The sequence below is a fragment of the Salvelinus alpinus genome, chromosome 24, assembly GCF_045679555.1.
Source record: "Salvelinus alpinus chromosome 24, SLU_Salpinus.1, whole genome shotgun sequence".
Taxonomy (NCBI): Eukaryota; Metazoa; Chordata; class Actinopteri; order Salmoniformes; family Salmonidae; genus Salvelinus; species Salvelinus alpinus.
In genome coordinates, this window is record NC_092109.1 from 4,677,533 (window position 1) to 4,703,360 (window position 25,828).

Here is a 25,828-nt window from a genome sequence, read left to right on the forward strand (position 1 = left end):
ATCTTTTTGGTCTTAATTTAAGGTTAGGCATTAGGGTTAGCAGAGCGGTTAAGGTTAGGTTTAGAATCAGATTTTGTGACTTTGTGGCTGTGCCAGCTAGTCACCACTCCGCAGAGCTTCCTCCAGTGCATGAGTCATCCCAATAAATGCCAACCTGCTGTGCATGCGTGTAAGTGTTTACGAAGACACACACATTTACCGGAGAAATTCCTCGTCACCAGCATAGCAGTCAGTACTGCTCCCTATGGACAGGAAGAGAGAGAGAGAGATGGGAAGAGAGAGAGAAAAGAGAGATGAATAGAGAAATAAAGAGACGGGGTGAGTGGCAGATTACTAGGTTAGTCTTTGAAGTGAGAAGGCTCACAGATGTTTAGTGAAGGCATTCCTGTGGATTATGAGATTATTCAAATAGAGCAGACCTTGAGTTTCCTCCTGGCGTTGAACTTCTTCAGGCACTCCACTGTCTCCTGTCTGTGCATCATGGATGCCACCGTGGAGCGTTGCTGGAGAGAGAGAGAGAGAGAGAGAGAGAGAGAGAGACAATGTCAAACAGAGGAAACAGAGAGGAAAAGTGTGTGTGTGTGTGTGTGTGTGTGTGTGTGTGTGTGTGTGTGTGTGTGTGTGTGTGTGTGTGTGTGTGTGTGTGTGTGTGTGTGTGTGTGTGTGTGTGTGTGTGTGTACTTACGGAGACCCATGGGTGTTTGAGGGCCTCCTGGGCAGTGATCCTCTTGGCAGGGTTAATAGTCAACATCTGGTTAATCAGGTTCTTGGCTTCTGGAGTCACCGAGTCCCACTCTGGAGATGGAAACTACATACATACACACACACACACACACACACACACACACACACACACACACACACACACACACACACACACACACACACACACACACACACACACACACACACACACACACACACACACACACACACACGTATGCAAAAACACACACACAAACACACAGATTGATAGACAGAGGTGACAGAGTGTGTGTGCTTGTGAGTGTGCGCTTGCATGTGAGTGTGTGTGTGTGTGTAACTCACGTCATAGGCTCCTGCTTTGATTTGCTGGTAGAGTTTGTGTTGGTCCTCATCCCAAAATGGAGGATACCCCACTAGCAGGATGTACAGGATCACACCTATACATAAACACATACAAGGACAGACATACACGGACACACACACGGAGACACACATACGTTGAGTGGTGAGTGTCAGGTGGCAGTAGATATAGAAGAGAGAGGGATGAGACGGCGAGATAATAAAGTGATCTGCACTCACCACAGGCCCAGATGTCGACAGGTTTCCCATAGGCCTCCTTCCTCAGTACCTCTGGAGATAGGTAGCCTGGGGTACCTGCAAAACCTACACACACAACGACACAAACACAAACAGTCATCAAGCTGGATTTGACTTTACTCGTGTGCTGTGGATGATGTATGATGATTTTGGTAGTCAAAACGAGACTGATTCCACTGTATGTCTTTTATTTTATTGAAAACTGTTACCAAATACCATAATAAACAATGTAATTTTAAACTGAAATACATTTATTTAACTGAAATGGAAAGCTGAACTGGGAAGTCCTGCTGTACAAATTGTAGTTTTTGACAGGTTATTTGTTATTTATATGTAAGCTGAGGCCTACTGTGTTCATTTTTGTATTTATTTGTTTTTACATTTTGTATTTGCAATGTAAATCATGTTGTCTAACTGACTATGATGCAATAAAGAAAGTATTGTAATTGGATATATTCTATTTGATCTAACAGGACTTATGACACAACAAACGAGGAGGTTCCAGGGGTTCCAAAACCTGACATTCTATAATTCTCCTGTCATTCTGTTCTCTTGAGCAACCCCTCGATCAGCAGCTAAAACATTCAACTCCCTATATGTTGGTGATCTTCACCAAGAGGTCACCAACGATGTCTTATTTTACAAGTTCAGGCCTATCTGGGATATACACTCCATCCCAGTGGAGGCTCCTCAGAGGAGGAAGGGGAGGACCGTCCTCCTCAGTGAATTTCATAAAAAATTAAAATAGTGAAACATTTTAAAAATATATATCCTTTTTAGATAAAACTGTACTAAATATATTCACGTCACCAAACAATTGATTAAAACACATTGTTTCGCAACGAAGGTCTACAGTAGCCTCAACAGCACTCTGTAGTGTAGCACAATGGTGTAGCCAAAGGACAGCTAGTTTCCGTCCTCCTCTGGGTACACTGACTTCAATACAAAACCTAGGAGTGTCACACCCTGATCTGTTTCGCCGGGCTTTGCGATTGTCTCCATCCCCCTCCAGGTGTCACCCATCGTCCCCATTATCTCCTGTGTATTTATACCTGTGTTCTCTGTTTGTCTGTTGCCAGTTCGTCTTGTTTGTCTTGTCAACCAGCTTTTTTGTTCTCAGCTCCTGCTTTTCCCAGTCTCTCTTTTTCTCGCCATCCTGGTTTTGACCTGACCACTCTGCCTGCCCCTGAGCCTGCCTGCCGTCCGGTACCGTTGCACCACCTCTGGTTTACTGACCTCTGCCTGCCTTGACCTGTCTATTGCCTGCCCCTGTTGGATTATTAAACCATTGTTAATTCAACGTGTTTGCATCTGGGTCTTACCTTCATACCTGATAGTACGAACTGGCCCTGACTGACCCATCAGACCCGGGCCAGCTGCGCAATGCCATCTCCTCCCAAGGAGCCTCCATTGGTAGGCACAAGGAATTGCTTCGTGGTCTTATGGAAGGGGTTCAAATGTTGTCAGAGCGCCATGACCAGGCGTTGGACATGCTGCTGGAGCAATTCCACGGGTTGTCTGGGGGGCAGCCTGCCACGGTGGTAACCCCACTGCCCCTCAGTAACTCGGCAGTTAGCAGTGCCGCCTCACCGGCCACTCCACCTTCCCGGGAGCCCCGGTAACCTCCCCCGGAACACTTTAATGGAGAGCCGAGCTCCATCTGGCGTTTTTAGCTCAGTGTGCCCTCATTTTTGTTCCTCTCGGATCGCTCCAAGATAGCCTACCTCATCACGCTGATGTCTGGGGAGGGCTCTCACCTGGGCTACAACCATATGGGAACAACAGCCGGCCATGTGCCTGAGTCTGGAGGGGTTTGTGGGAGAGGTGAGGAGGGATTTTGATGCCCTGTTCTCCGGGAGAGAAGCTGCCCGGAAGCTAATCCAGCTCCGGCAGAACGCCCGCCGAGTGGCCAACTATACGTTGGCAGCGGAGAGTGCATGGAACCAGGAAGCACTGTTCGACATGTTCCTGCATGGCGTCTCGGAGGAGGTTAAGGACGAGCTTGCTGCTTGGGAGTTACCCACAGATCTTGACTCCCTCATCACTTTGACCATCTGCATTGATGAGCGATTGCGGGAACAACGGATGGATGTGTATCTGACCACCTCAGGTGGATCAGATGAATGGCAAGGAGCTGAACGGGAAGCGGCTCTATGTGGGCCGTGCCCAGACGAAAGCAGAGCGTCAGGCAGAACTGAAACAGCCCAGACATCAAGGAGTGAACCTTTATTTAAAATATCTGGAAGATAACACTAACAATGATAAGCTACACAAGGAGTTCTCTCATTTCGGGACTCTCTCTCATTTCGGGACTAAAGGTACCAAGGTGATGAGGACGGAGGGCGGCCAAAGCGAGGGTTTTGGCTTTGTGGGCCTCTCCTTCCCCCCGAGGAGGCCACCAAGGCTGTGGCGGAGATGAAAGGCCGCATTGTGTCTACTAAGCCACTGTATGTGGCCCCAGCCCAGAACAAGGCACAGCGCGTAAAATTCCTCACAAACAAATACAAGAAGAGGATGGCCAGCAACATAGCTGAGACCAACCCTAACCCAAATATCATCTTCTACCAGCCTGCTGCTCCAACGGGCTACTTTGTGGCTGCCAATCAGGTAAATCCAAATGATTTGATTTCATGTGGACATTATTGTGAAATTGAAACTTGAGTAATGTGAATTACAGGAAAAATCCACTCAAAACCTACACTGAGTGTACAAAACATTAAGAACACCTTCCTAATATTGAGTTCCCCGCCTCTTTTTCCATCAGTGCAGCCTAAATTCGTCAGGGCGTGGACTCTACAAGGTGTCGAAAGCATTCTCGTGATTTAAGTGGATTTAACAAGTGACAACAGTATGGGATCATAGCTTTCACCTGGATTCACCTGGTCAGTCTATGTCATGGGAAAGAGTTCAATCGTAATGTTTGTACCCGCAGTGTATATTTTGGTATTTTTTTCATTAGTCCACTGTCAATACAATCCCAAAATGTTTCGCACGTCAGCAGTCAAGAGTTTAAGATATTGGACTTTCAAGAAGAAAAGTGTCACTTGCCACACCATCATGATGCATTTTGCATCATCATGGTGCATTTTGCGTAATGTGATGCATTTTGCATCATGATGATGTGAAACTCCAATATCTTGAAAACTTGACTGCTGACATTTGGAACTGTATTTAACAGTGGACTAATGAAAAAATGACCAAAATATAGTTGAGTGGAACAACTTTCACCGAAGCAAAACAAAGCATTTACAGTGCATTCGGAAAGTATTCAGACCACTTCACTTTTTCCACATTTTGTTACGTTACAGCCTTCTTCTAAAATGGATTAAATCTACACACAATACTCAATAATGACAAAGCAAAAACAGCTTTTTAGAAATCTTTGCAAATATATATAAAAATAGACATTTTCAGGTCTTGGCTGTGTGCTGAAGGTCGTTGTCCTGTTGGAAAGTGTGAGGTCCTGAGCGCTTTGGAGCAGTTTTTGTAGATTGATGAGGGGAAAAAAATATTTTATACATTTTAGAATAAGGCTGTAATGTAACAAAATGTGGAAAAAGTGAAGGGGTCTGAATACTTTCAGAATGCACTGTATACCTTGAAGATAAGGTTGATTAATAAAAACATTGTAATTGAGGTTTAAAAATGTGAATATGAAAAAATATTCTAACAAGAGAACAGCTAGTCTCTGGGCCACACAAACATGTGTTAAAACATGAATACAGTGTGTGTGTGTGTGTGTGTGTGTGTGTGTGTGTGTGTGTGTGTGTGTGTGTGTGTGTGTGTGTGTGTGTGTGTGTGTGTGTGTGTGTGTGTGTGTGTGTGTGTGTGCGAGTGGGTGCGAGTGGGTGCGAGTGGGTGCGTGTGTGCTAACTGAATGTGTGTGGACGTACCGAACCATGCCTGTTGGTCTCCCTGCACCTCGATGGCCAGTCCAAAGTCAGCCAACTTCACTGCAGCGTTCTTACACTTACTGGCCAGCAGCAAGTTCTCTGGCTACACAGGGGACAGATGGGACATGAAGTCAAACACTTTCATGGGGTGCTGTGCACAGAGATCCTATTAAATATGTTCTAATATGTTATTATATGGTGCTAGGCCTAAAATCATGTCGTAGTAATGCTTCATCACTCTCCTTCTTGATAAAATAGCCCGTACACAGCCTGGAGGTGTGTTGGATCATTGTCCTGTTGAAAAACCAATGATAGTCCCACTAAGCACAAACCAGATGGGATGGTGTATCGCTGCAGAATGCTGCGGGAGCCATGCTGGTTAAGTGTGCCTTGAATTCTAATTAAATCACAGACAGTGTCACCTGCAAAGCACCCCCACAACATAATAACTCCTCCTCCATGCTTTATGGTGGTAAATACACATGGAGATCATCCGTTCACCTACTCTGCGTCTCACAAAGACACGGCGGTTGGAACCAAAAATCTTGAATTTGGACGCTAATGAACTTATCCTCAAGCATTTATTTGGGGCTGGTAACTCTAATGAACTTATCCTCTGCAGCAGAGGTAACTCTGGGTCTTCCTTTCCTGTGACGGTCCTCATGAAAGCCAATTTCATCGTAGTGCTTGATGGTTTTTGCGACCGCACTTGAAGAAACTTCCAAAATTATCCGTATTGAATGACCTTCATGTCTTAAAGTAATGATGGACTGTCGTTTCTCCTTACTTATTTGAGCTGTTCCTGCCATAATATGGACTTGGTCTTTTACCAAATAGGGCCATCTTCGGTATACCACCCCTACCTTGTCACAACACAACTGATTGGCTCAAACGCATTAAGATGGAAAGAAATTCCACAAATTAACTTTTAAGAAGGCACACCTGTTAATTGAAATGCATTCCAGGTGACTACTTCATGATGCTGGTTGAGAGAATGCCAAGAGTGTGCAAAGCTGTCATCAAGGCAGAGGGTGGTTATTTGAAGAATCTCAAATATAAAATATATTTTGATTTGTTTATTACTACATGATTCCATATGTGTTATTTCATCGTTTTGATATCTTCATTATTATTCTACGATGAATAGAAAATACTAAAAATGTAGAAAATCCATTGAATGAGTAGGTGTTCTAAAACTTTTGACCGGTAGTGTACACACACAAGCATCCACACACACACACACACACACACACACACACACACAGATGGTCCCATCGTTAACAGACGTGTCAGTTTGTAATTTATTTAAAATATTTGTTTCTTTATTAGGAACCAATCTGTCTGTTAACAGCTGTGTTCTGGTGCTGTGGTTAGCCAGTGCTAACAGTCACACACACATACATACAAACACACACACACACACTCACTCACAAACAGATAGTGATCTACTGTAGCAGTGTTACCAATGCAGCATGTGGCAATTATTGAGAGTAATTGATTTGTGGCATGCAGGGCAGAGGAGGGAAAGAGGGGTGTGTGTGTGTGTGTGTGTGTGTGTGCATGGGTTTGTTTGTTTTAGTGTCACTATTAGCTTAAGGAGGGGAACAGGAGTATTGTAGTATTGTATTATTATGCACATTCACTGACAGCAGAGTGGGCTGATTCAATGAGATATGGATTATCATTCAACCTCACTATCACAAACACACACACTAACTTGTGTGGTTTGCTGTGGTGGTGTTCTCTGGTGGAAGTTAGGCTGAGAAAGTGGGTGAGAGAGAGCGAGAGAACAATGTAGGCTGTAGACTACATACTGTAAAGGTCATCTAATACACACTAACAGAAGTAGGCCCGATGTTATCTATAAAGCACAGAGCGATACTGCAGCATTCCCTGTGCACTATTGATCCACAACATATAGTAGATAGATAGTTGCCAGGGTGTGTGTATGCGTGCGTGCCTGTTACGTGAGTGTGTGTGTGTGTGTGTGTGTGTGTGTGTGTGTGTGTGTGTGTGTGTGTGTGTGTGTGTGTGTGTGTGTGTGTGTGTGTGTGTGTGTGTGTGTGTGTGTGTGTGTGTGTGTGTGTGTGTGTGGTACACACACACACACACACACACACACACACACACACACACACACACACACACACAATCTCTTTTCATCCAGCTGACACCAAGATACACACACAATTTTTTTTGGCGCTTTGGTGCAATTTTCACAAGTATGTGGTAAATGTTCACAACTCTTGTACACACCTCAAAACTCGAAGCACATTTTCATTTGACTAAGTACAACACACAAATTACTAAAATTGCATTGGCCAATACAGTACTGTAATACCATAATATATGCCATTTATTTAGCAGAAACTTTTATCCAACATGAGAACAGTCCACACATTTTGATATGTGAACACAGTGGGAATCGAACCCACAACTCTGGTGTTGCTAGTGCCATGAGCTTATGAACTGAGCCACTTACAGGACCACTACAATACGTAAGTACAATGCAAAACTGTAAAATTCAATACAGAATTACAATACAGGTGGAAGATGTATGATTGCCATCCCCATGAGCGTACCATCCTCCTTCAGCCCATGGATATCTTGGTTATGTGCTTAGGGTCGTTGTCCTGTTGGAAAGTGAACCTTCACCCCAGTCTGAGGTCCTGAGCGCTCTGGAGCAGGTTTTCATCAAGGATCTCTCTGTACTTTGCTCCGTTTATCTTTCCCTCGATCCTGACCAGTCTCCCTGATTGGTGGATTGGTGGAGTGCTGCAGAGATGGTTGTCCTTCTGGAAGGTTCTCCCATCTCCACAGAGGAACTCTGGAGCTCTGTCAAAGGGACCATCAGGTTTTTGGTCACCTCTCTGACCAAGGCCGGTCTCCCTCGATTGCTCAGTTTGGCTGGGAGGCCAGCTCTAGGAAAAGCCTTGGTGGTTTCAAACTTCTCTAATTTAAGAATGATGGACGCCACTGTTTTCTTGAGGACCTTCAACACTGCAGACATTTTTTGGTACCCTTCCCCAGATCTGTGCCTCGACACAATCCTGTCTCGGAGCACTACGGACAATTCCTTCGACCTCATGGCTTGGTTTTGCTCTGACATGCACTGTCAACTGTGGGACCTTGTATAGACAGATGTGTGCCTTTCCAAATAATGTCCATTCAATTGAATTTACCACAGGACTCCAATCAAGTTGTAGAAACATCTCAAGGATGATCAATGGAAACATAATGCACCTGAGCTATATTTCAAATCTCATAGCAAAGGGTCTGAATACTTAGTTAAATTGTTTTATAAACGTGCAAAAATGTCAACAAAAAAATCTGTTTTTGCTGTATTGTGGGGTATTGTGTGTAGATCCATGAATGCCTTCAACTGAAATGTGTCTTCCGCATTTAACCCAACCCCTCTGAATCAGTGTGGTGCGTGGGGCTGCCGTAATCGATATCCACGTCTTCAGCGCCCGGGGAACAGTGGGTTAACTGCCTTGCTCAAGGTCAGAACGATAGATTTTTACCTTGTCAGCTTGGGGATTCGATCCAGCAACCTTTCGGTTACTGGCCCAACGCTCTAACCACTAGGCTACCTGCCACCTCTACACTCTAACCACTAGGCTACCTACCTGCCACCCTAGAATAAGGCTGCAATGTAACAAAATGTGGAATAAGTCAAGGGTTCTGAATATTTCCCGAATGCACTGTATGTCAGGCTTGGATTCATCATGTATAAAAGTTCTCCCCAGGTGTATGAACATGATGGCATTTACTGCGATTTCGATGGGAACCTGTGGCCAAATGCTCAAGATAGGCTTGATGCAAACCAGTGGCTGCTAAACGTTTTTTTTTTTCTTTCTATAATTTGATTACATTGTGAACGATGTCTTCAATGATCACACCTTTATTATCACATAGGATAGAAATGATGGAAATGTGATGTTTAATCCATTTTAATGAGTAGTGCAAATGTTTTGCCTAATGTGAGAACAGTGTAATTTACTGTACTTCACAATACTGTAGAATACTACATTCAAAGAGCATAAAAAAAAAAATGTATCTCACATTTTTTGCTATTGGATTAACTGGTTGTTAAAATAACTCAATTGAGAAGATATCATTATGTTGTATTTTGGTGATTACGTTCCACAGTAAACTTGTTATTTTGGATCAATGGTTGTGTGGTGAACGATGTCAACAAGATTGGCTGCGTTACTAGTGTTACCAGTGGCTGCGTTACTAGTGTTCAACATACAGTTGAAGTCGGAAGTTTACATACACCTTAGCCAAATACATTTAAACTCAGTTTTTCACAATTCCTGACATTTAGTCCTAGTAAAAATTCCCTGTCTTAGGCCAGTTAGGATCACCACTTTATTTTAAGAATGTGAAATGTCAGAATAATAGTAGGGAGAATTATATGTTTCCGCTTTTATTTATTTCATCACCTTCCCAGTGGGTCAGAAGTTTACATACACTCAACTACTATTTGATAGCTTTGCCTTCAAAATGTTTTCGGGTAGCGTTTCGGGTAGCCTTCCACAAGCTTCCCACAATAAGTTGGGTGAATTTTGGCCCATTCCTCCTGACAGAGCTGGTGGAACTGAGTCAGGTTTGTAGGCCTCCTTGCTCGCACACACTTTTTCAGTTCTCCCCACAAATTTTCTATAGGATTGAGGTCAGGGCTTTGTGATGGCAACTCCAATACCTTGACTTTGTTGTCCTTAAGCCATTTTGCCACAACTTTGGAAGCATGCTTGGGGGTCATTGTCCATTTGGAAGACCCATTTGCGACCAAGCTTTAACTTCATGACTGATGTCTTGAGATGTTGTTTCAGTATACAGATGTAGTCAGAAGTTTACATACACTTAGGTTGGAGTCATTAAAACAAATTTTTCAACCACTCCACAGATTTCTTGTTAACAAACTATAGTGATGACCATCGTTATGTTTGGAGGAAAAAGGGGGAGGCTTGCAAGCCGAAGAACACCATCCCAAACGCGAAGCACGGGGGTGGCAGCATCATGTTCTGGGGGTGCTTCGCTGCAGGAGGGACTGGTGCACTTCACAAAATAGATGGCATCATGAGGTTGGAAAATTAGCCTCCTCCTTTTTCCTCCAAACATAACGATGGTCATTATGGCCAAACAGTTCTATTTTTGTTTCATCAGACCAGAGGACATTTCTCCAAAAAGTACGATCTTTGTAGTCTGGCTTTTTATGGTGGTTTTGGAGCAGTGGCTTCTTCCTTGCTGAGCGGCCTTTCAGGTTATGTAGATATAGGACTCGTTTTACTGTGGATATAGATACTTTTGTACCCGTTTCCTCCAGCATCTTCACAAGGTCCTTTGCTGTTGTTCTGGGATTGATTTGCACTTTTCATACCAAAGTACGTTCATCTCTAGGAGACAGAACGCATCTCCTTCCAGAGCGGTATGACGGCTGCGTGTTCCCATGGTGTTTATACTTGCATACTATTGTTTGTACAAATGAACGTGGTACCTTTAGACATTTGGAAATTGCTCCCAAAGATGAATCAGACTTGTGGGGGTTTACAAAAAAAAAATCTGAGGTCTTGGCTGATTTCTTTTGATTTTCTCATGATGTCAAGCAAAGAGGCACTGAGTTTGAAAGTAGGCCTTGAAATACATCCACAGGTACACCTCCAATTGACTCAAATGATGTAAATTAGTTTATCAGAAGCTTCTAAAGCCATTACATCATTTTCTGGAATTTTCCAAGCTGTTTAAAGGCACAGTCAACTTAGTGTATGTAAACTTCTGACCCACTGGAATTATGATACAGTGAATTATAAGTGAAATAATCTGTCTGTAAACAAATGTTGGAAAAATTACTTGTGTCATGCACAAAGTAGATGTCCTAACCGACTTGCCAAAACTATAGTTTGTTAAAACTTATTTGGGGTAGGGGGCAGTATTTTCACGTCCGGATGAAAAGCATGTCCAGAGTAAACGGCCTGCCACAAAGCCATAAAAGCTAGAATATGCATATTATTAGTAGATTTGGATAGAAAACACTCTGAAGTTTCTAAAACTGTTTGAATGATGTCTGTGAGTATAACAGAACTCATATGGCAGGCAAAAACCTGAGAAAAAATCCAACCAGGAAGTGGGAAATCTGAGGTTGGTCGATTTTCAACTCAGCTCCTGTTGAAGATAGTGGGATATTGGTAATGTTGCACTTCCTAAGGCTTCCACTAGATGTCAACAGTCTTTAGAACCTTGTCTGATGCTTCTACTGTGAAGTGGGGCCGAAGGAGAGGGGAATGAGTAAGGTCTATCATGACCTGAACATGCGCTGACCATGCGCGTTCATGTGAGAGCAAGCTCTGTTCCATCGCACTTCTGAAGACAAAGGAATACTCCGGTTGGAACATTATTGAAGAATTATGTGAAAAATATCCTAAAGATTGATTCAATACTTCGTTTGTCATGTTTTTACGGACTGTAATATAACTTTTTTAACTTTTCGTCCGTACTTTCCGCTGGACTTGCCCGCGCGTCGTGAGTTTGGAAAGTGTGCTGAACGCTAGAACAACAAGGAGGAATTTGGACATAAATGATGGACATTATCGAACAAAACAAACATTTATTGTGGAACTGGGATTCCTGGGAGTGCATTCTGATGAAGATCATCAAAGGTAAGTGAATGTTAATAATGTTATTTCTGACTTCTGTTGACTGCATAATATGGCGGATATATTTGTGTCTTGATTGGGCTCTGAGCGCCGACTCAGATTATTGCATGGTTTGCTTTTTCCGTAAAGCTTTTTTAAAATCTGACACAGCGGTTGCATTAAGGAGAAGTGCATCTAAAATTCCATGCATAACAGTTGTATCTTTTAGCAATGTTTATTATGAGTATTCCTGTAAATTGATGTGGCTCTCTGCAAAATCAAAGGATGTTTTGGAACTTCTGAACGTAAGGCGCCAATGTAAACTCAGATTTTTGGATATAAATATGAATTTTACCGAACAAAACATACATGTATTATGTAACATGAAGTCCTATGAGTGTCATCTGATGAAGATCATCAAAGGTTAGTGATTAATTTTACCTATATGTCTGCTTTTTGTGAATACTCTCTTTGGCTGGAAAAATGGCTGTGTTATTCTGTGGATAGGCACTCACCTAACATAATCGTTTGGTTTCGTCGTAAAGCCTTTTTGAAATCGGACACTATGGCTGGATTTACAACAAGTGTATCTTTAAAATGGTGTAAAATACATGTATGTTTGAGGAATTTTAATTATGGGATTTCTGTTGTTTTGAATTTGGCGCCCTGCAGTTTCACTGGCTGTTGAAGAGGTGGGACGCTACCGTCTCACGTACCCTAGAGAGGTTTTAACAAGAAATGTGTGGAGTGGTTGAAAAACGAGTTTTAATGACTCCAACCTAAGTGTATGTAAACTTCCGACTTCAACTGTACTTGTGAAAATAGTGCCAAAGTGATAAAAATAATCTGTAACTCACCTTGAGGTCCCTGTGTACCACGCCCGACTGGTGACAGTGCAGCACGGCCTCCAGGATCTGCTGGATGCAGTGACTGTATAACAACACCAGGGGGAGTCGGTTAGTCTCTGCCAGTGTGCTGCATCTGATCTGTGTTCCGTGTGGTGTATTGCAGTGCTTTTAAATTGTGCAAGACAAATTATGTCCTATTCTATTTAAGTCCCAAAAGTGGAAACTCCAAGTTAAAATCAAGCACCCCTCAAATGTCAAGTATTTGAAGGTATTTGATACACGCACACTTGTACAGTAAAAGTGCATGAACATGTCAATACACCCACGGCTCAAGTCCACTCCTGCGTCTCTCTGTCCTGAATGACATTCTGTGTTATCACTGGACTACAAAGGAGTGGATGCTCTTGATAATCAGCACACCTAAAACACTCCACATTGACTTGAGAACAGTGGAACCTGCCACAGAGTGTGTGTGAACACCTGCCAGCGAGATGTTGAAGAGGAACTGCACTATACGAGTCAGGCAGCGTAGGAGTGCGCCTGCATGCCTGAGTGCGTCCGTGTGTGGGTGTTTATGTATCGGTGTGATCCTGTACATCCTGCTAGTGGGGTATCCTCCATTTTGGGATGGAGCCTATGACGTGAGTTACACAGACACACTCGCATGCAAGCGCACACTCACAAGCACACACACACTCTGTCACCTCTGTCTATTAATCTGTTTGACAAAAGGAAGGGTCTGTGTCTCTGTGTGTGTGTGTGTGTGTGTGTGTGTGTGTGTGTGTGTGTGTGTGTGTGTGTGTGTGTGTGTGTGTGTGTGTGTGTGTGTGTGTGTGTGTGTGTGTGTGTGTGTGTGTGTGTGTGTGTGTGTTTAGGAGAGGCTATGTCTAACTTGGTGACTTTCTCTGGCTTATTTATTTAAAAACTGTATCAAACACAAAATATACTTCACCAAATGATAACAATTACAATTTCAAATGTTAATTTCACTCCCAGTTTCTTTGACTGAGAAATACTTTCCCTCCAACTCTCTTTATCTCTGACTTTCACTTTATTTTGTTGCCACAAGCAAATACAACCAGTCTTGGATATGCAGACAGACGGACAGAGAACACATGCAATGCGGGCAAAAATCTGAACACACACACTCAGGGTAGGGCAATGTAGCAAATTTCACACACACCATGAAATATGTATGTGCACATCCAATCTTTTCTCAATTTCCTCTACCCCTCATACAGTACTCCCTCTATCCTTGCTATTTTCTAACTCACCTCTTTCACTCTGTCCAATTTCCCTTTCTCTCTCTCTCCCACCCCCACACAACGCCTCCACAGTCAAATTGATTTAAGTCTCCCTCCTGAGGGGCAAGTCTGTCTGTCTGTCTGTCTGCAAAAAGTGCTCAGTGCAATGGAAAGGTAAAACTGAGTAACATTGAACAGGAGAGAGAAATGGCAATGTTTCCCATGCCAATTTATTTTTTATTTTATTTTTCAACCCTTTTTTCTCCCCAATTTCGTGGTATCCAATTGGTAGTAGTTACAGTCTTGTCTCATCGCTGCAACTCCCGTACGGACTCGGGAGAGGCGAAGGTCGAGAGCCATGTCCTCTGAAACACAATCCAATCAAGCCGCACTGCTTCTTGACACAATGCCCATCCAAACCGGAAGCCAGCCGCACCAACGTGTCGGAGGAAACACCGTACACCTGGCGACTGTGTCAGCGTGCACTGCGCCCGGCCTGCCACAGGAGTCACTAGTGTGCGATGAGACAAGGATATCCCGACCGGTCAAACCCTCCCTAACCCGGACGACGCTGGGACAATTGTGCACCGCCCCATGGGCTGCCCAGTCGCGGCCGGCTGCGACAGAGCCTGGACTCGAACCCAGAATCTCTAGTGACGCGTCTAGCACTGAGATGCAGTGCCTTAGACCGCTGCGCCACTCGGGAGCCCATGGTGTATGGGGTACATGCGCTGAAAAATGGCTATAAAACTGGCATAGGATGGGTGGGAGATAACACGAATCATAGAGGTAGAAAGAGGACTCATCTTTATATCTGTACCGTTATAGTGTCTGTGACAGCATGGGCAGTGCCACTGAGGCTACAAATCCCCATTCAGTTGACTATTTTAAAATGGTGGATGATGTCAATGTCCAATAGCAAATGGCAATGTCCATGATAAAACAGGTTATATCCATGATCTCTATGGCAAGAATACGAAGGAGAGAGGAGGGTAACCTTTGACCATGTATTAATTGATCTGACTTTATTAAACAACACCATTCGCCAGAGTAGCCTGTAATTCTCTGTAGAGCAGTCTGTGTGTAATGTAGATAATTCTGCACATGGGCAGAAGCTCAGATTTGTTGCTATTGGGAAGAGGGTTCCAGAGAATTCGGGAAATGCAGCCTCTCCGTAATTAGCATTCTAAGTAACAGAATTGAATATAATAGCATAGTATAATGCTACTCCAAGACAACAACAAAAAATCACATAATTTCTTATGGGATTTCAGGTCGATTGTGCGAATGGTCGCATTTCTCTCATGAGGCACGCCACTAGGTAAAACGTGTGCTTGATTGAAACAAAACAGTTAGGATAGGCCAACAGTTTGTTAAAAGCAGCTAGCTATGGTAGCTATGTCTAATAAGGTGGAAGTAAAAAAAAAAAATGCCATTACATAGTCACTTAAAAGAAGAGGGCAGTGTAACCAAACCGCTTTTTCTATTCCCAACACGAACAGATAGTTTGACGACACATGATTGGCTCTTGGTACAAAGAACCAAACAGTTGATTGGTGCATTGCAAAAAAACGGCAGAAGACAAGACTGAACGAAAAAAATAGCAACTGTTCATTTGCCAGGTGCCCCAGCTATAGTTATTCTCCACATACTAACAACGACACTATCTTATGATGTATTTCTGCATCACATTGATGGGATGTCGCTTAATTTGTTGAATCTATCAGTTTCCCGCAACAAACAACAACTAGCTAGCTAACATAGCGTGGTAGCTCGTTCCCGTGCTATCTACAGTAGGTTAGTCATGAAAGCTGGAAAAGTTAGTTAGCTGCTAGCCAATCAATCTAGAAGCCTGTTTTTTTATTCGGGTTATGACGTTCTGTTTTGTATGTGTTGTAAACGTTGACTCCTCACGCTTTGATTGGTGTAGCTAATATTGCACCGATCTAGCTATGTTAGCTAACTTGGCTAAGTAGGTCATAGCTAGTAAAACTCTGAATGACACTGGCTGTAAGTCAGGTGCAGAAAGCCCTCGAATTGAATTGAGAGAGAGAGAGAGCACATGATAGAGCAAGCTGATGGAAGAGGGTGAACTGTGTAAAAAGGTGTTTACCTGGCATCTGCTTCACTGTAGTACTCTCTGGCCACAATGTCCTCAAACAGCTCTCCACCTGTCACTCTACAACACAAAGAGACTAGTTTACACACACACACACACATACACCCTTACAAAAAAAAACGTGGCAATGCAGTTTCACATGTGAAAATCACATTGAGCTTAAACATATTTTCACATGTATTACATTCAGAATAAAAAACCTAACCTATATTTATTATTTAACGAGGCAAGTCAATTAAGAACAAATTCTTACAATGACGGCCTACTCCGGACGATGCTGGGCCAATTGTGCGCCGCCCTATGGGACTCCCAATCACGACCGGACGTGATACAGCCTGGATTCGAACCAGGTACTATAGTGACGCCTCTTGCACTGAGATGCAGTGCCTTAGACCACCGCGCCACTCGGGAGCACAGATGTTAACACCCCCTTTTCACATGTGCAGAGAATAACATGTTTTCGCCTCACAAGTGAATTGCAAGTTCACATTTGAAGAACATGAATATGTGAAAATCACATTTGCAGTTTAACGTGTAAGAAAACTCTTCAAACTTTCACAATTGCAAGTTTACATGTGGGGGTGAAATAGTGTTATTCTCTTCACTTGTGAAAAGGTGGCAATGTTTCCACAAGTGGAATTGCAAATTCTGTAATGTCATTCTGTAAAAAGGTTACTTACCCTAATAATTATTTCTGAGCCATCCGCTCCATTATTATTATTATTATTGTAATCCTCCATAGTTTTGAATTGATATACATGTACTTAGCACTACCATTATGGAGAGGCATCTCTCTCTGTTACTACTGCAGACACCCACGTCTTTTCTTTGTACGTCGGTCCGTGACCATTGGAAGAAGGCCATTGAAAAGAACAGAGAAGCTAGCTCTCTGTGTCTCCTTGTTTTTTATCCTGTTTTCTGCTTTTTACGGATGGTTGTTTTTTCAAAATCAAGAGATAACATGTTTAACTAAACTGTGTTGAGTTTTCTGTTCATTTTGATGTATAATTTAATTGTTTTGACCGAGTGAAAAACTAGTGAGATTTTCCTATTTACATGAGTGTAGCCAAGCTAAGTAGCTAGCTTGTGTACATTTGTGTACATATGAACCACGCTAATGATGTATTTTAGAAGGTAACTTTTTGCGAAATGTATATCTAATGGTCGCATGTTAATTGCTAACTGCTAGCTAGCTTAGTGATAGGCACTAGCTAGCCTTCCATTTCTTCCTAACTAGCTATTTTTAGCTTCTGTTTTTGTTAGCTGTCCATTGTTTTTTGTTACATTTAATGAACAGGCTTAAAAGGGATTTTAACGTATTTGAAAGTGTGGCATGTTTGCTTTTGTGAATGTGTTTGCTTATAGAATGAATGTAAACAGATACTTTTCTACAAAGAGATGGTTTTGAAATAGGGCTATCAGAGTTAGTCAGTTAACTTAACCGCCTCATCTGAAAGCATTCAAAATACACTGAAAACACCAAAATACATAATCTATACAGCTAAAAACAACAAGGTGATGTCAAAATAAGTAGAATTTGAGGTTAAAGAAATTGTGCTTTATCAATTTACCTGATTTTGCTAATCGTTACTTTGGACAAACTCAAAACGTAAATATTCTTGTAATGCGTTTTATATTTATTTTATATTTAACCTTTATTTAACTAGGCAAGTCAGTTAAGAACAAATTCTTATTTACAATGACGGCCTACCCCGGCCAAACCCGGACGACGCTGGGCCAATTGTGCGCCGCCCAATTGTGCACCGCCCAATGGGACTCCCAATCACGGCCGGATGTGATACAGCCTGGATTCGAACCAAGGTCTGTAGTGATGCCTCTTACACTGAGATACGGTCAAGACATTGGCTTCTCCCGTGGGAGACCCGGGTTCTAATCCTGCCAGTTATAAAAGCACATGTGAAACTTAGAATATCACATGTGAAATGTTGGGAAACCACTATTTTGTGTTCACGTGAAAAATCCATGTGAAACTTCACAAGTTAACGAAAAACACTTTTCACGTGATTTGTTCATACATGTGTGTTCATGTGTCCAAAAACCACGTGCTTTTTCTTACATTGTTTTTTTCAGGTGATTCTTTTACATATTTTTTTGTAAGGACACACACACACACACACCACATATAGTGACATGCACAAATGCACGCACGCACGCATGCAAGCACACACAACCAAACATGCATGCACATGCACGCACACACCGGAGGGGGATGTCCTCATTAGAGGGAAACCCTCGGCTCTGCAGGAATCTCTCTGGCTGTGTTGCCATGGAGACAGGCTCCACTGCGGGGCAGTATGTGGGTGTGTGTGTGTGTGTGTGTGTGTGTGTGTGTGTGTGTGTGTGTGTGTGTGTGTGTGTGTGTGTGAGTGTGTGTGCGTGAGTGAGTGTGTGTTTGTGTGCATGTGTGGAAGGCTAAAGATGGAACTGAGTGTGTGCAAAGGGGGGATGGTTATGTAATTGGGGGAAATCGCCTTGGAAACGGGGAGAGAAGGACCGAAAAAGAGGAGCGAGAAGAAGCAACGAAGAAGGAAGAGGAGAGGGGGAGGATGAGGAGAGGGAGATAAGAAGGAAGGCGAGAAGAAAAGGAAGGAAAATGGGATGGAAGGGAAAGAGAATGGGGAGAGGAAGAATAGGAGGGAGGGATAAAATATATTAAGAGGGATGTGAGCGCTGCCACTCACAGGTCAAACAGAAGGTAGTGGAAGCCCTCCTCTGATATACTGTCATGGAGACGAACTAGAGAGAGAGATATATAGAGAGAGAGAGAGAGAGAGGGTGGGTGGGTGGGTGGGTAGGGAGAACCGAGTGAGAGAGAGGGGGGGGGGGAGAGGAGGGAGAAAAGAGAGATGGGTTGAGAACGTCAGCGGAAAGCATTCTCTATTCTATTCCTGTGCTGCAGAAGCACCAGCAGCAGGGAGAGAGTTACAAGTACTGACCGATGTTGGAGTGTTTGAGCAATCTGCAGATCCTGGCTTCTCGCTCCAGCTTCTGGTGATCTGAGGGGAGAAGATGGAGATATAATCTTGGTACAATCATATCATAATATGATGCAATATTATCTCAAGAGAAGGATATCAAATGTTTGCTGTAAGTGTATTCAACAGGAGGCGAGCAACATTGAAAAATATGAAGTCTCCATCAATATAAGTATGGGCGCACACACACGCACACACTCCTGCCCACATACAGTGTTGTATACACCCTGAGGGTTGCATTTGCCCATATTAACTCCCCATAATGAGGGATGGAGGGAGAGGGGAAGGAGTAGAACAAAGGAGACAAGAGGAGAGATACAGAATAGAGAGCAATAGAGAGATATTTCAGTTGAAATAAAGAAGAATCTGTTGACACACACAACCAATTCTTTCCCCTGGAGGGAAGTGTTGGCCTTTGTATGTAAATAAACCATACATATCTTAGATATTAGGTTGTGTCAGAGATCAGGAGATAAAGGAGAGGGACATAGAATGGACAGTTGCGCAGACTGGGTTTGAACACATGCCTCCAGGGGCAAAGTGTGGTCCGGGGGCGAAGCACTACAATTAGATCAGCACCTAGCACGACTCATTTGAAGTAAAAAACATTTTTACATAAAAAGGTTGAGAAACACAGCTTCGAGCCTGTTTTCCCCCTCTAGTCCAAGGTGTCCTCCTCCAGGCTCCAGCTGCAGCACAGAGCTCTGCAGTATCTGACCTATTAAAAGTAGAACACTGTTGTACATGGTGGGTGCCTGTGTGTTGTGTCAGGTAACACTTTCCGGGACTTCCACTGTAAACTGAGTAACGGGTACTATAGCGTTTTACAATATAGTACAACCCGGCCTTATATACTGTATAACAATGTTACGGAACGTTTAGAAAGAATTCTGCTATATAGAACATAATATGTACACACAGTACCGGTCAAAAGTTTGGGTTTTTCTTTATTTGTACTATTTTCTACATTGTCGAATAATAGTGAAGACATCAACACTATGAAATAACACATACGGAATGAAGTAGTAACCAAAAAGTGTTAAACAAATAAAAATATATTTTTTGATTTTAGATTCTTCAAAGTAACCACCCGTTGCCTTGACGACAGCTTTGCAACCAGCTTCATGAGGAATGCTTTTCCAACAGTCTTGAGGGAGTTCCCACATATGCTGAGCACTTGTTGGCTGCTTTTCCCTCACTCTGCGGTCCAACTCATCCCAAACCATCTCAATTGGGTTGAGGTCGGATGATTGTGGAGGCCACTCATCTGATGCAGCACTCCATCACTCTCCTTCTTGGTCAAATAGCCCTTACACAGCCTGGAGGTGTGTTTTGGGTCATTGATCTGTTGAAAAACAAATGATAGTCCCACTAAGCGCAAACCAGATGGGATGGCATGTCACTGCAGAATTCTGTGGTAGCAATGCTGGTTAAGTATGCCCTGACTTCTAAAATCACTGACAGTTACACCAGCAAAGCACCCCCACACCATCACACCTCCATGCTTCACGGTGGAAACCACACATGCAGAGATCATCCGTTCACCTACTCTGCGTCTCACAAAGATACGGCGGTTGGAACCAAAAATCTCAAATTTGGACTCACCAGACCAAAGGACAGATTTCCACCGGTCTAATGTCTATTGCTCCTGATTTTTGGCCTCAAACAAGTCTCTTCTTCTTATTGGTGTCCTTTAGTAGTGGTTTCTTTAGAGCAATTCAACCACAAAGGCCTGATTTACACAGTCTCCTCTAAACAGTTGATGTTAAGATGTGTCTGTTACTTGAACTCCGCAAAGCATTTATTTGGGCTGCAATTTCTGAAGCTAGTAACTCTAATGAACTTATTCTCTGCAGAAGAGGTAACTCTGTATCTTCCTTTCCTGTGGCGGTCCTCATGAAAGCCAGTTTCATCATAGTGCTTGATGGTTTTTGCGACTGCTCTTAAAAGAAACTTTCAAAGTTCATGAAATGTTCCAGATTGACTGACCTTCATGTCTTAAAGTAATAATGGACTGTCGTTTCTCTTTGCTTATTTGAGCTGTTCATGCCATAATATGGACTTGGTCTTTTACCAAATAGGGCTATCTTCTGTATACCACCCCTACCTTGTCACAACACAACCGATTGGCTCAAATGCATTAAGAAGGAAAGAAATTCCACAAATTAACTTTATAAAGGCACACATGTTAATTGAAATGCATTCCAGATGACTACCTCATGAAGCTGGTTGAGAGAATGAAAAGTGTGTGCAAAGCTGTCATCATTGCAAAGGGTGGCTACAATGAAGAATCTCAAATATAAAATATTACTTTTTTGGTTACTACATGATTTATTTAATAGTCTGGTGTCTTCACTATTATTCTACAATGTAGAAAATAGTACAAATAAAGAAAAACCCTGGAATGAGTAGGTGTGTCCAAACTTTTGACTGGTACTGTATATTATACAGTTGAAGTCGGAAGTTTACATACACCTTAGCCAAATACATTTAAACTCAGTTTTTCACAATTCCTGACATTTAATCCAAGTAAAAATTCCCTGTCTTAGGTCAGTTAGGATCACCACTTTATTTTAAGAACGTGAAATGTCAGAATAATAGTAGCAGAATAATAATATAATTATTTATTTCAGGTTTTATTTCTTCTCTCACATTCCCAGTGGGTCAGAAGTTTACATCCACTCAATTTGTTTAACTTGGGTCAAACGTTTCGGGTAGCCTTCCACAAGCTTCCCACAATAAGTTGGGTGAATTTTGGCCCATTCCTCCTGACAGAGCTGGTGGAACTGAGTCAGGTTTGTAGGCCTCCTTGCTCGCACACACTTTTTCAGTTCTCCCCACAAATTTTCTATAGGATTGAGGTCAGGGCTTTGTGATGGCCACTCCAATACCTTGACTTTGTTGTCCTTAAGCCATTTTGCCACAACTTTGGAAGTATGCTTGGGCTCATTGTCCATTTGGAAGACCCATTTGCGACCAAGCTTTAACTTCCTGACTGATGTCTTGAAATATTGCTTCAATATATCCACATAATTTTCTGTCCCCATGATGCCATCTATTTTGTGAAGTGCACCAGTCCCTCCTGCAGCAAAGCACCCCAACAACATGATGCTGCCACCCTCGTGCTTAACGGGTGGGATGGTGTTCTTCGGCTTGCAAGCCTCCCCCTTTTCCCTCCAAACATAACGATGGTCATTATGGCCAAACAGTTTTATTTTTGTTTCATCAGACCAGAGGACATTTCTCCAAAAAGTACAATCTTTGTCCCCATGTGCAGTTGCAAACCGTAGTCTGGCTTTTTTATGGCGGTTTTGGAGCAGTGTCTTCTTACTTGCTGAGCGGCCTTTCAGTTTATGTCGATATAGGACTCGTTTTACTGTGGATATAGATACTTTTGTACCTGTTTCCTCCAGTATCTTCACAAGGTCCTTTTGCTGTGGTTCTGGGATTCATTTGCACTTTTCGCACCAAAATACGTTAATCTCTAGGAGACAGAACGCGTCTCCTCCTGAGCGGTATGACGGCTGTGTGGTCCCATGGTGTTTATACTTGCGAACTATTGTTTGTACAGATGAACGTGGTACCTTCAGGCGTTTGGAAATGTCTTGTGGAGGTTTACAAAAAACATTCTGAGGTCTTGGCTGATTTCTTTTGATTTTCCCATGATGTCAAGCAAAGATGCACTGAGTTTGAAGGTAGGCCTTGAAATACATCCACAGGTACACCTCCAATTGACTCAAATGATGTCAATTAGACTAACAGAAGCTTCTAAAGCCATGACATCATTTTCTGGAGTTTTCCAAGCTGTTTAAAGGCACAGTCAACTTAGTGTATGTAAACTTCTGACCCACTGGAATTGTGATACAGTGAATTATAAGTTAAATAATCTGTCTGTAAACAATTGTTGGAAAAAGTACTTGTGTCATGCACAAAGTAGATGTCCTAACCGACTTGCCAAAACTATAGTTTGTTAACAAGAAATTTGTGGAGTGGTTGAAAAACGAGTTTTAATGACTCCAACCTGAGTGTATGTAAACTTCCGACTTCAACTGTATATAGTCTGACATGAAGATTAGGGAATGTCATCGGCTCTATTTATTACACTTCTATCTGCATCACTGAATACACCCCAGGCTCGCTCTCTCTCTTCATCAGATATCTACTATTGGCTACCAACAGCTGACAACCAGGTGCATCTAAATAGTTTAAGATCCTCCTCCTCTTCTTGCCTCCCCTCCTTCATTTGTATTCTGCACTGATGTGAAAGCAAATTCAGCTGTCCTGTTCTCTCACGTCAGCTCAGAGGGAGAGGAGACAAGGGGAATTTAGACTGTTGACTTGAAAAGCATCCTTGGTGTTGTTCAGTAGCCTCATGTGAGGTGTGTGTGTGCGTATCTTACAGGTTTCTCGAGGAAACTGTTAATTGTTCATTATTTAAATCCTATTATACGTATTATTTACATCCTGAGACTGGCCTCTGAGACTTCCTGTTCCTGTCCAGACAGGAAGCTGTCACCATAGATCATGCAGTAGTCAGTGCTGAGCAACCACTACAGGGACTGCGCACACAAACACGCACGCATGCAGCCATGCACGCACATACACACACATCACACAGCCTGAACCCTCTCTATGAGGACATGGAGCGAGCAGCTTTGGTTTCGTGACAAAACAGACCAAATCAGAGATGAAGAACTAGATCCCTCAGGCTGGGGGGGGGGGGCATGCTGTCGTGTGTGTGTGTGTGTGTCCTCATTTCCTTGTGTCCTCTCCTTGCCTCTTCTCTTCCTGTTCTTTCCATCGCCTGCTCTAAGAATAGAATATGGAGGACCAGCTCTTTAAGATGTTCAGCTCTTTCAGATAAGCGCAAATGGCGGAGGAGATGACGGAAGGTAGCAACTTTAGACTATTGAGATGCAGCCTTTGTCTCTAAATGAAGAGAAGAGCTTCGGTGGTTATCGTGCCATATCTGTTGGCAGTAGAAACGGTTCTCCTCTCTCGCTATCTCTCTATCATTTGCTCTCTCTCTCTCTATCATGTGCTCTCTCTCATGTGCTCTCTCTCATGTGCTCTCTCTCAAGAGGAGCATAAATTACTGTCTCACTCTTTAGAATCAAGCATCAGCTAAAATATGCTAATGTAGGCTTGCAGATCTGGGACAGCAGTAGCACATATACACACAGACACACACACACACATGCACGCACATATACACTTAGAGGCAGTGTGAGGAGGAGGAACAAATCAGCCAAACGCCTCTGCTTTCTCCTGTTAGCTTCAGCCACTGACGAGCAGACGTACCCATTTTCTCTCTTTCTCTCCATCCCTCCTTCTCTCTCTCTCTATCACACACACACAGCATAGAGATGGGGACTAAGCAAACGTTAGAGTGTCTAATTTAACCAGATACCACACAGTTTACCCACCGTGCAGATATTCTACAGTTGGCACTCCGTTTTTGTGTGTGGGAGGGTGTATGTGTCTCACCTCTGGCGGAGAGCTTTTTGGTATTGATGATTTTGGCAGCGTACTCCTGGCCAGTGCACAGTTTGACACAGCGGCGCACCACTGAAAACGCTCCCCTGGGAAACAAAGGCAGGTAGAAACAGGTGTTAGATATGATATAGCACTGGCAGCATCTCAATATTCTAGAGTCAATTGCTCTACTGTCTCCTCGTTTCCTTTCCTTCATTCCCACTGATCTGAAAGAACTGGACAGGTTGAAGGCATATCCTTGTCCACTACCCCTCTACTACTTTCACCTAGTATCCTGTCATTTCACACCTGCCAGTCATGAGTGAAGACATTTCTCCTGTATGGAGTCATTTGAGTGTGACACACAGCACAGCAGCACATCCTTCTTAGGATATATACAAATGAGAAGACTCAAGAGAAAACAACAAAACTGACTTTCAAGGATATCTCTCTGTGTGTGTCCATGTATGCACGTGTCCGTGAGAGAGAGAGAGAGAGAGACACGGTGTGCATGTGTGTACTGTAGCATTGCTGGTATTTTGGGGAGTGCTTGCATAACTAAATCAGCAGGGGAAAAAAGCAGTAACTGTCTCTGTCGTTTCTCTGAGCAATATATAGACGTTACACACACTCTTACCCGTCCACTGTGTCTCACACACTCTCAGGCATACACTTGACCCCACGTCTCTCACACACACACACTCGTAGATGCTATGACAGGTGAGTGTGTAAGGGTATACACAGGGAATACTCTGAGTCAGAGACAGTAGGCTTACGGCAGCAAAGAAAGACAGAGAATGACCTGCGAGACACACATGCGCACACGAAAACATATATTGCACACCCACACATGCTCGCACGCACACACACACACGCGCACCAAAAAGGGACAAACTACCATCCTTACAGGAACTGTAGTATAATGAAGGTCCTGTTATCTACTGGGCAGCTGCTGCTACCACAGTATGGTTATTGTCTCTGGCTTATAACACAGGCCAGAACACACACACACACACACACCAGCGACCCTGCAGTTACATGTACAAGTGTACTACATGCTGTGCCCTAAAGGTCAAGATCTCTCAATAGAACTCATAGTAGTAGGCTAAACGTACATATTTGCTGTATGTTAATACATACAGCAAATGTTTGGCTCTTAACCTCTGCAGTTGTGTTTGCATAAAGACGCATTATGATCTAGAAAATGTGCTTCTCCTCCTGTTTGAGAATGAGGAGAATACTACCCCCTACCCAGTCCCACCCACACACAGCCTGACACACCTATCTTGCTGTGGCACATAAACTCACTGTCC

General features: G+C 43.0%; 1 protein-coding gene across 2 annotated transcripts in view; it reads right to left on the reverse strand.

The window, feature by feature from the left end:
* The window catches only part of LOC139551730 (calcium/calmodulin-dependent protein kinase type II subunit beta-like), a 65,302-nt gene that overhangs the window by 38,520 nt on the left and 954 nt on the right, over window positions 1-25,828 (reverse strand). Inside the window, exons 2-12 of one of the 2 annotated variants that reach the window (XM_071363030.1) lie at window positions 24,528-24,622; window positions 19,002-19,061; window positions 18,747-18,801; window positions 16,039-16,104; window positions 12,691-12,763; window positions 5,196-5,298; window positions 1,285-1,368; window positions 1,048-1,142; window positions 686-808; window positions 420-503; window positions 200-242 (exon numbers count right to left, since the gene is read on the reverse strand). In XM_071363030.1, coding sequence (XP_071219131.1) covers window positions 200-242; window positions 420-503; window positions 686-808; window positions 1,048-1,142; window positions 1,285-1,368; window positions 5,196-5,298; window positions 12,691-12,763; window positions 16,039-16,104; window positions 18,747-18,801; window positions 19,002-19,061; window positions 24,528-24,622 — 881 coding nt within the window. Of the gene's footprint in view, window positions 1-193; window positions 243-419; window positions 504-685; window positions 809-1,047; window positions 1,143-1,284; window positions 1,369-5,195; window positions 5,299-12,690; window positions 12,764-16,038; window positions 16,105-18,746; window positions 18,802-19,001; window positions 19,062-24,527; window positions 24,623-25,828 lie in introns of both variants that reach the window. The other variant, XM_071363029.1, reaches the window with a different exon arrangement.